General features: G+C 43.3%; 1 protein-coding gene across 14 annotated transcripts in view; it reads right to left on the bottom strand.

Annotated features, from left to right (window-relative positions):
• c3h15orf39 (chromosome 3 C15orf39 homolog) overlaps positions 1–11,017 on the bottom strand; it is a 32,730-nt gene that overhangs the window by 17,066 nt on the left and 4,647 nt on the right. For 12 of the 14 annotated variants that reach the window (XM_077596946.1, XM_077596948.1, XM_077596945.1 and 9 more), the window contains exon 3: positions 9,183–10,032. In XM_077596946.1, coding sequence (XP_077453072.1) covers positions 9,183–10,032 — 850 coding nt within the window. Of the gene's footprint in view, positions 1–6,734; positions 10,033–11,017 lie in introns of all 14 variants that reach the window. The other 2 variants (XM_077596956.1, XM_077596957.1) reach the window with 2 other exon arrangements.

The following is an 11,017-nucleotide window of genomic DNA, read 5'->3' as shown; positions in this document are numbered from 1 at the left end:
GGCCAACGTTTACAATAGGTCCAGAAAAAGACTTGGACTGGCTTGGAGAGTCTGCAACAGGGGTCCTCGAGGGCCGCTGTGGGTTGGGCCAGCATTTTTTTTTCGAAACATCCAGCACAGACTCGGACTCAGTTGAAGCAACGGGGGTTGGGCTGCAAGAAGCACCTGACGGCAATCCACTGATTGCACTTGTAGGACACTAGTATTGTGGAAAGCTTGCTCTTTATGAAAACCTACATTTTGTGGAATAGTTTGAAATGAAAGCTTAGTTTTATGGGATGCTATGCCTTTACATCAAATCAAAAGCCTTTAGTGTCATCATACACCGCTGCATATAATGAAATGGGTAAAATATCATTCAACAAAGGTGCTCTTAAATGAGTCAAAATGGTCAAAAGTCTGCATTTTGATGGCCAACATTTACAATAGGTCCAGAAAAAGACTTGGACTGGCTTGGAGAGTCTGCAACAGGGGTCCTCGAGGGCCGCTGTGGGTTGGGCCAGCATTTTGTTCCGAAACATCCAGCACAGACTCGGTCGGACTCAGTTGAAGCAACGGGGGTTGGGCTGCAAGAAGCACCTGACGCCGATCCACTGATTGCACTTGTAGGACACTAGTATTGTGGAAAGCTTTGCTCTTTATGAAAACCTACATTTTGTGGAATAGTTTGAAATGAAAGCTTAGTTTTATGGGATGCTATGCCTTTAAATCAAATGAAAAGCCTTTAGTGTCATCATACACCGCTGCATATAATGAAATGGGTGAAATATTAAACAAAGGTGCTCTTAAATGAGTCAAAATGGTCAAAAGTCTGCATTTTGATGGCCAACATTTACAATAGGTCCAGAAAATGACTTGGACTGGCTTGGAGAGTCTGCAACAGGGGTCCTCGAGGGCCGCTGTGGGTTGGGCCAGCATTTTGTTCCGAAACATCCAGCACAGACTCGGTCGGACTCAGTTGAAGCAACGGGGGTTGGGCTGCAAGAAGCACCTGACGGCAATCCACTGATTGCACTTGTAGGACACTAGTATTGTGGAAAGCTTTGCTCTTTATGAAAACCTACATTTTGTGGAATAGTTTGAAATGAAAGCTTAGTTTTATGGGATGCTATGCCTTTAAATCAAATGAAAAGCCTTTAGTGTCATCATACACCGCTGCATATAATGAAATGGGTAAAATATCATTCAACAAAGGTGCTCTTAAATGAGTCAAAATGGTCAAAAGTCTGCATTTTAATGGCCAACATTTACAATAGGTCCAGAAAAAGACTTGGACTGGCTTGGAGAGTCTGCAACAGGGGTCCTCGAGGGCCGCTGTGGGTTGGGCCAGCATTTTGTTCCGAAACATCCAGCACAGACTCGGTCGGACTCAGTTGAAGCAACGGGGGTTGGGCTGCAAGAAGCACCTGACGCCGATCCACTGATTGCACTTGTAGGACACTAGTATTGTGGAAAGCTTTGCTCTTTATGAAAACCTACATTTTGTGGAATAGTTTGAAATGAAAGCTTAGTTTTATGGGATGCTATGCCTTTAAATCAAATGAAAAGCCTTTAGTGTCATCATACACCGCTGCATATAATGAAATGGGTGAAATATTCAACAAAGGTGCTCTTAAATGAGTCAAAATGGTCAAAAGTCTGCATTTTGATGGCCAACGTTTACAATAGGTCCAGAAAAAGACTTGGACTGGCTTGGAGAGTCTGCAACAGGGGTCCTCGAGGGCCGCTGTGGGTTGGGCCAGCATTTTTTTTTCGAAACATCCAGCACAGACTCGGACTCAGTTGAAGCAACGGGGGTTGGGCTGCAAGAAGCACCTGACGGCAATCCACTGATTGCACTTGTAGGACACTAGTATTGTGGAAAGCTTGCTCTTTATGAAAACCTACATTTTGTGGAATAGTTTGAAATGAAAGCTTAGTTTTATGGGATGCTATGCCTTTACATCAAATCAAAAGCCTTTAGTGTCATCATACACCGCTGCATATAATGAAATGGGTAAAATATCATTCAACAAAGGTGCTCTTAAATGAGTCAAAATGGTCAAAAGTCTGCATTTTGATGGCCAACATTTACAATAGGTCCAGAAAAAGACTTGGACTGGCTTGGAGAGTCTGCAACAGGGGTCCTCGAGGGCCGCTGTGGGTTGGGCCAGCATTTTGTTCCGAAACATCCAGCACAGACTCGGTCGGACTCAGTTGAAGCAACGGGGGTTGGGCTGCAAGAAGCACCTGACGCCGATCCACTGATTGCACTTGTAGGACACTAGTATTGTGGAAAGCTTTGCTCTTTATGAAAACCTAGATTTTGTGGAATAGTTTGAAATGAAAGCTTAGTTTTATGGGATGCTATGCCTTTAAATCAAATGAAAAGCCTTTAGTGTCATCATACACCACTGCATATAATGAAATGGGTGAAATATTCAACAAAGGTGCTCTTAAATGAGTCAAAATGGTCAAAAGTCTGCATTTTGATGGCCAACATTTACAATAGGTCCAGAAAATGACTTGGACTGGCTTGGAGAGTCTGCAACAGGGGTCCTCGAGGGCCGCTGTGGGTTGGGCCAGCATTTTGTTCCGAAACATCCAGCACAGACTCGGTCGGACTCAGTTGAAGCAACGGGGGTTGGGCTGCAAGAAGCACCTGACGGCAATCCACTGATTGCACTTGTAGGACACTAGTATTGTGGAAAGCTTTGCTCTTTATGAAAACCTACATTTTGTGGAATAGTTTGAAATGAAAGCTTAGTTTTATGGGATGCTATGCCTTTAAATCAAATGAAAAGCCTTTAGTGTCATCATACACCGCTGCATATAATGAAATGGGTAAAATATCATTCAACAAAGGTGCTCTTAAATGAGTCAAAATGGTCAAAAGTCTGCATTTTAATGGCCAACATTTACAATAGGTCCAGAAAAAGACTTGGACTGGCTTGGAGAGTCTGCAACAGGGGTCCTCGAGGGCCGCTGTGGGTTGGGCCAGCATTTTGTTCCGAAACATCCAGCACAGACTCGGTCGGACTCAGTTGAAGCAACGGGGGTTGGGCTGCAAGAAGCACCTGACGCCGATCCACTGATTGCACTTGTAGGACACTAGTATTGTGGAAAGCTTTGCTCTTTATGAAAACCTACATTTTGTGGAATAGTTTGAAATGAAAGCTTAGTTTTATGGGATGCTATGCCTTTAAATCAAATGAAAAGCCTTTAGTGTCATCATACACCGCTGCATATAATGAAATGGGTGAAATATTAAACAAAGGTGCTCTTAAATGAGTCAAAATGGTCAAAAGTCTGCATTTTGATGGCCAACATTTACAATAGGTCCAGAAAATGACTTGGACTGGCTTGGAGAGTCTGCAACAGGGGTCCTCGAGGGCCGCTGTGGGTTGGGCCAGCATTTTGTTCCGAAACATCCAGCACAGACTCGGTCGGACTCAGTTGAAGCAACGGGGGTTGGGCTGCAAGAAGCACCTGACGGCAATCCACTGATTGCACTTGTAGGACACTAGTATTGTGGAAAGCTTTGCTCTTTATGAAAACCTACATTTTGTGGAATAGTTTGAAATGAAAGCTTAGTTTTATGGGATGCTATGCCTTTAAATCAAATGAAAAGCCTTTAGTGTCATCATACACCGCTGCATATAATGAAATGGGTAAAATACCATTCAACAAAGGTGCTCTTAAATGAGTCAAAATGGTCAAAAGTCTGCATTTTAATGGCCAACATTTACAATAGGTCCAGAAAAAGACTTGGACTGGCTTGGAGAGTCTGCAACAGGGGTCCTCGAGGGCCGCTGTGGGTTGGGCCAGCATTTTGTTCCGAAACATCCAGCACAGACTCGGTCGGACTCAGTTGAAGCAACGGGGGTTGGGCTGCAAGAAGCACCTGACGCCGATCCACTGATTGCACTTGTAGGACACTAGTATTGTGGAAAGCTTTGCTCTTTATGAAAACCTACATTTTGTGGAATAGTTTGAAATGAAAGCTTAGTTTTATGGGATGCTATGCCTTTAAATCAAATGAAAAGCCTTTAGTGTCATCATACACCGCTGCATATAATGAAATGGGTGAAATATTCAACAAAGGTGCTCTTAAATGAGTCAAAATGGTCAAAAGTCTGCATTTTGATGGCCAACGTTTACAATAGGTCCAGAAAAAGACTTGGACTGGCTTGGAGAGTCTGCAACAGGGGTCCTCGAGGGCCGCTGTGGGTTGGGCCAGCATTTTTTTTTCGAAACATCCAGCACAGACTCGGACTCAGTTGAAGCAACGGGGGTTGGGCTGCAAGAAGCACCTGACGGCAATCCACTGATTGCACTTGTAGGACACTAGTATTGTGGAAAGCTTTGCTCTTTATGAAAACCTACATTTTGTGGAATAGTTTGAAATGAAAGCTTAGTTTTATGGGATGCTATGCCTTTAAATCAAATGAAAAGCCTTTAGTGTCATCATACACCGCTGCATATAATGAAATGGGTGAAATATTCAACAAAGGTGCTCTTAAATGAGTCAAAATGGTCAAAAGTCTGCATTTTGATGGCCAACGTTTACAATAGGTCCAGAAAAAGACTTGGACTGGCTTGGAGAGTCTGCAACAGGGGTCCTCGAGGGCCGCTGTGGGTTGGGCCAGCATTTTTTTTTCGAAACATCCAGCACAGACTCGGACTCAGTTGAAGCAACGGGGGTTGGGCTGCAAGAAGCACCTGACGGCAATCCACTGATTGCACTTGTAGGACACTAGTATTGTGGAAAGCTTGCTCTTTATGAAAACCTACATTTTGTGGAATAGTTTGAAATGAAAGCTTAGTTTTATGGGATGCTATGCCTTTACATCAAATCAAAAGCCTTTAGTGTCATCATACACCGCTGCATATAATGAAATGGGTAAAATATCATTCAACAAAGGTGCTCTTAAATGAGTCAAAATGGTCAAAAGTCTGCATTTTGATGGCCAACATTTACAATAGGTCCAGAAAAAGACTTGGACTGGCTTGGAGAGTCTGCAACAGGGGTCCTCGAGGGCCGCTGTGGGTTGGGCCAGCATTTTGTTCCGAAACATCCAGCACAGACTCGGTCGGACTCAGTTGAAGCAACGGGGGTTGGGCTGCAAGAAGCACCTGACGCCGATCCACTGATTGCACTTGTAGGACACTAGTATTGTGGAAAGCTTTGCTCTTTATGAAAACCTACATTTTGTGGAATAGTTTGAAATGAAAGCTTAGTTTTATGGGATGCTATGCCTTTAAATCAGGGGTGTCCAAACATTCTTTGAACCATTAACATTAAATACAAATTAACTTTTTGGGATTTTTTTTAATTACAAATGGCATACTTTTACTTTTACATTTTTTTTTTACATTTAGGTTTTTACCGAAATCACAAACCACAAAAAATTAAGAAAACTATAAAGGATATCTAAGTTCATGTGAAACATTACATATTATTCACTATTATATGCTCACTGTAGGAAAAGTGCTGAAAACAAAACAATGATCACTGCATATTCAAACTGTGATTTTGACCATCACAAAAAAAATAATTAACTGAGATTTAAGAATTTATTCAACTCAGAGGACTTAACAAAGGTCTTGCCTGCACTAATGTGAAGGGTGATACTGGGATCTTGACTGCAGTATGTAGTCCATGTCTGGCTCAAGAGCAGTGGTTTTGATGCGCAAGACGTCACGCAGGTGAGAGTCACTCAGTCTCGTCCTCATGCGGCTCTTGTTAATGTTCATAACGGAGAATGTCTTCTCGCACATGTATGTGGAGCCAAACAAGCTCAGCATTTTCTTAGCAAATGTCCGAATTGCTTGGAACCTGCCTTCATCCAGCTGGCGGTAGAAGTTGACAAGAGGGAGCTGTTGGTGCCGACTGCGATGCTCGGCGTCACACTGCAGCTCAATGAGCTCCAGTTGCAGGTGGTCTGGAGCGTCATCAGGGTCCACGGAGAAAGGAGAGGAAAAAAGCGTGATCTCCTTTTCAATAGCTGCAAAGTCCCGAAAGCGCTGCTGAAACTCCTCAACCAGAGATGAGATGTCTGCTGCATACTTTGTCATTTGCGCACTGATATTGATCTGTGGGAAACTGGTCACAATTTCCTGCAGCGACGGGAAATGTGCGGTATTGGGCTGCGCCTGTGACAGGTGTCTTTGGAAAAGTAGCAGCTTGGTCCGAAAGGCTTTGATGTGTGAATACAGTTGGCTTACCACCAATGTTCCCTCTAATTTTTCGTATGTCTGAGCAGAAAGTCAACCTCCCTGAGCGCACTGAGTACCAGTGTGAGCGACATCATCGGTACTCGGATGATTCGCCTAAAGAAGTTTCGCCGACGGACGTTTGACAGACGGGCAGGTCGCCGAATGAACGTTCGGCGGAACGTCCATTCGGCGATCTGTCCGTCTAAACGTCTTTAGGCGAATCATCCGGTCACGACATCATCATTGCTCGCTATGGGCACACCAGTATCACACCTGCCACAAGCAGGTGCATGTCAATGTTCCCTCTAATTTTTCATGATAGAACATGCTGTAAAACACGAAAAACATAAGTGGACAGAGCTACTGCCACTGGCTGCCGCTTAAACGGCGCCATCATGGGGAAAGGGGTAAAAAAAAAAAAAAAAAAATCTGTTTTTTTTTTTTTTTACTGCGCGCCATATGATTGCTGCTGCGCAGAGAAGACGAGAGTAGTGCGCAATTGCGCACGCGCGCATCTTAGAGGGAACACTGCTTACCACTGCATTTTGCCCTTGAAGGCTTGTGTTCAGCGCATTCAGATGTCGCGTTATGTCAACTAAAAATCCCAAATCAGCCAGCCAAACAGGATCATTTAATTGTGGCATGGGTTGTCCCATTTTAGTCAAGAATTGTCCAATTTCCTCCCTGAGAGAGAAGCAGCGCTGCAGCGCAGACCCCCGACTGAGCCACCTTACGTCGGTGTGATACAAAACATCTCCGTATTCAGCCTGGATGTCGAGAAGAAACTGTTGAAACTGGCGGTGGCACAGCGCTTTGGAGCGAATATAATTAATAGTCTTTATCACCGGTTTCATAACATTATCATATTTCATATATTTGGCACAGAGAACTTCTTGATGAATAATACAGTGGAGTTTAATAGCGCTGCCTCCTTCTTCGCTGATTTTGTTACAGACAAGGCTTGATAATCCACTCCGCTCGCCAGCCATGGCAGGTGCGCCGTCCGTAATAATCCCGGTGACTTTATTCCACTGTAGTTTCATGTCATCTACGGTGGAACAAACAGAAACAAATAAATCCGTTCCTCTTGTTTGGCCCTTCAGACTCTGGAGGTCCAGAAGCTCTTCACTCACGTTCATGTCATTGTCCACTCCTCTTAAAAAGATCAGTAACTGAGCGGTGTCGGACGCATCCGTGCTTTCATCGCACGCTAACGAGAAAAAGTCAAACTCAGTTCCTTTTGCCTCTAACTGTCTCTTAATATCTAATGAAACGTCTTCAATTCTCCGTACCACAGTATTACGAGCCAGGCAAATATTGGCAAACTCTTGCTTCTTCGCGGGACAAATTTTCTCAACCATTTTCATTACACAGTCTTTAATAAATTCACCCTCAGTGAAAGGTTTGCAGTGCTTTGCAATCAGCGTTGCCACTTTGTAGCTTGCCTTTGTGGCATTTTCATTTGACTCACGGACTCTTGTGAAAAAGCTTTGCTGTGCCGTTAAAACAGCTTCCAGTTGCTTCACTTTTTCACTGCGTTTGTTCCCAGTTAGCTTGTCGTAGCTAGCATGTTTCGTCTGGTAGTGCCTCTTGATGTTGAATTCCTTGAAAACAGCCACAGTCTCTTGGCAAATTAGGCAGACACAGTTGTTTCGTATTTCAGTGAAAAAATACTCAAATTTCCACTTGTCCTGGAAGCGGCGGCCCTCGCGGTCAACTTTCCTTTTTTTGTTTACAGACGCCATGTTAGAAATGGGCTGGGCTGAAACGATCACGCAAGGTCAAGGGTCACGGCGGCCAGAGTGCGGCCACAGGGGTACTGCCATCTTCTGGTGAAATGAAAAATATGAAAAATAGCTTTTTGTACACATGTATTTTATACTGTGGTCAACAGTGCTGGCGGGCCGCATATTATTGATTTCATGATAGAGGCCGCGGGCCGGTAAAAATTTGTCCACGGGCCGCAATTGGCCCGGGGGCCGGACTTTGGACATGTCTGCTATACATGGTCATTTTTTAAGAAAAAAGCCTTACTATACATGGTCTTTTTTGTAAATAAAAAGCCTTACTATACTATGTCGTTTTTAAAGACAAAAAAGCCTTACTATACTGTGTCGTTTTTAAAGAAAATAAGCCTTACTATACTATGTCGTTTTTTTTAAAGAAAAAAGCCTTACAATACTATGTCATTTTTTAAGAAAAAAAGCCTTACTATACTATGTCGTCTTTTAAGAAAAACGCTTTACTGTACATGGTCGTTTTTTTTTTTAATAAAAAAGCCTTACTATACATGGTCATTTTTTAATAAAAACCCTTAATATTTGGGTCCTGCTGCTCGATCTTTCTGTTTATAAATGGTACTGACGGTCGAACGATTCAATGCCCGTGAAACGCTCACCACTCTCACGCGCATCAAGCTTCGTTATTATTGCCACACGTTTCAAATGAAATGGCTTACCTCTTCCTTGCAACTCCCTCAATAGAAGCCTTTAGCTTTTTACCAACCATATTCAATATTGGATGCATGAGATATTTAATGATACAAATGAAAAAGGTTCTTTGCACACTGGAGATACATTCACGCACTTCCGCATTGCAACGAAGAAGAAGGTAGATGCTGGGTGAGCTGAGCTCTCACAGCGCCAGGCGTCGGTATTAGCGGCGGAAAGAAGTACTACTCCGAAAAAGGCGCGAAATACAAAATTGGATTTGCGAACATTTTTGGACTTAAACGCAATTTGCAGACGTGTTCGTATGTGCCGTTGTTCGTAAGTTGAATGTTCGTAAGTAGGGGAGCGTCTGTATTGCAAATGAGAATCTCCACTCTGTTGCCGGCTTCCTTCATGAAAATGTTAACTTAATAAATATAATCCTGCTTTTGCTCCAATAGAGCAATCGCGTTAGCATTGGTTTTTGTGTTGACAGCTAGCTTGCATCATTCAGGTCTGTAGTATCATGGTTGTTGGTTGATGATGAGTGTTCACCTCTGAAGTTTTTGTGGGGAGAGATCCTCTATAATGAGCCATCCTTTTTTATAGTCAATGAACAACTCCAGATAGTATTTCCACTCGGGCTCGCTGTCATAGCACACCTCGAAGATGGTTTTCAGGGGGTCGGTGTTGGCCTCGTGAATGCGGATCACTTCTCCCCTGTACCATACCTCCGACTTGTCATGCTCCTCATACAGGTGGCGAATCCTCTTGCCCACTAGGTCCGGATACATGAGACCAGAGGCCCCACGGGCACGTCGAACAGCTGAGCGCAGGACCCAGCGCCGCCTGCGCTCAGCGCTGTGGCAAGCTGACAAGTAGGGGCAGTATTTGATTTTTAGAAGTCTCTTTTTTGGCTTTTGGGAGGCGCCGAGAGGACGCAAAATGCGTCCTGAGCTCCCCGTTCGTCGCCACTTAAAGGTCATGCGACGGTGCTCCCTCTGGTGGCCGGTTTCTCCGTCCTCTACCTTTATGACTATTTCCGAACTGTTCTGAGATTCCTTTTGTGACTGGACAGGTTGCGCAGGAAGACAAACTGGCAGGAATCTGGAAGACTCCCCTGGCTCGACATCGCTCCCAGCAAAATCCTCAAACGTTAAAGGATGAGTCCAGGAATCGTGGGACAGCGTTTCCTTCACGCTGGAAGGTGAAGTTCCTTCACGTTCGGCTTTCTCGCCCTCGTCTTCAGATGGGCTGCTGTCGAGAAATAGACGTCTGCAGCTGCTTTTTATTCTGCTTTTTGTCTTTGTAGTGCTCCTCACGCCAGATGATGCTGCACTGACGTCCTTCGATTGCGAAGAGTCGCCGCTGACGTCTGAGCAGTCCCACATGGCCACGTCTACTCCTGAAACTCCACAATGAATAAGAAGTAAGTCAAAGCGAGTAATCCTTTAGAAAATGTGAGTAGATAATAGATTAATCTAAAGAGAGGGAAAGTTAGTGTTAGTCAATTGTAAACATAACTCGTCAAGGAAGATGTTTGCCAAGATCGATCCGATTACCATATTTTGTAGATCAGTAAAAATAAGGCAAAATATAATTTAACAAGTAAATGATAAATCACTTTTTGTATTAAAGTTAGGAAATGCCTTGTTTACAGGATCTGTAACTGCCATTAATTTCTGCATAGTGATTTGATTTACAGCAGACGAAAAGTATGATAGTACTGAAAACATACGTGTATTTGACTTGAATTATCAAAATACATAAATCACTGGCATCTTCTGACTAAGCCAACAAGCCTATTCATTCATTGCCACTGACAAGTCATAACAGTAAAAATTCTATAATTTGGCGGCCTGAAAAAAAAATCTGTCATTTTCTACAGTTACCAGATTATGCTTTTTGGGGGTGTATTCTCTTAAAGCAAAAAAAATAAAAAATAAAGTCTCTGAGCAATCAAACTGCACTAGAAGCAACTGATGTGCTGCAAGGGGAAAAGTGCAACCTATTGTCTTTTTAGGTTTCACAAACGCAATGATCAATTTGAAGTTGTTGTTTTTTTAAACCACAAAAACATTCCTATCCAACAAGCAATGGACAAATAGAAGACGAACCGTGCAGAATAAGGAGTGCAGATATATTGAGAAGCAGGCACTGGATACATGCTTAGCTTTAAAGGCCAAGATAAGTAACAGAAAGCTAAATGCAATTACCATGTGTACCGCTACCACAGCAGGGACAGGAAATTTGGATTAAGCTTATTAGAAGACTGTGAGGGAACTAACATTTTCGTGGAGAGAAACCCCAGTCTGAGATTTAGTGACAAATAAAATACCTGCATAGTCTTTTGGACATCAGGTGACGTTGATTCTGTAAAAAATAAATGC

Source organism: Stigmatopora argus, chromosome 3 (assembly GCF_051989625.1).
Source record: "Stigmatopora argus isolate UIUO_Sarg chromosome 3, RoL_Sarg_1.0, whole genome shotgun sequence".
Taxonomy (NCBI): Eukaryota; Metazoa; Chordata; class Actinopteri; order Syngnathiformes; family Syngnathidae; genus Stigmatopora; species Stigmatopora argus.
This window is presented reverse-complemented; position numbering and strand designations above follow the sequence as displayed.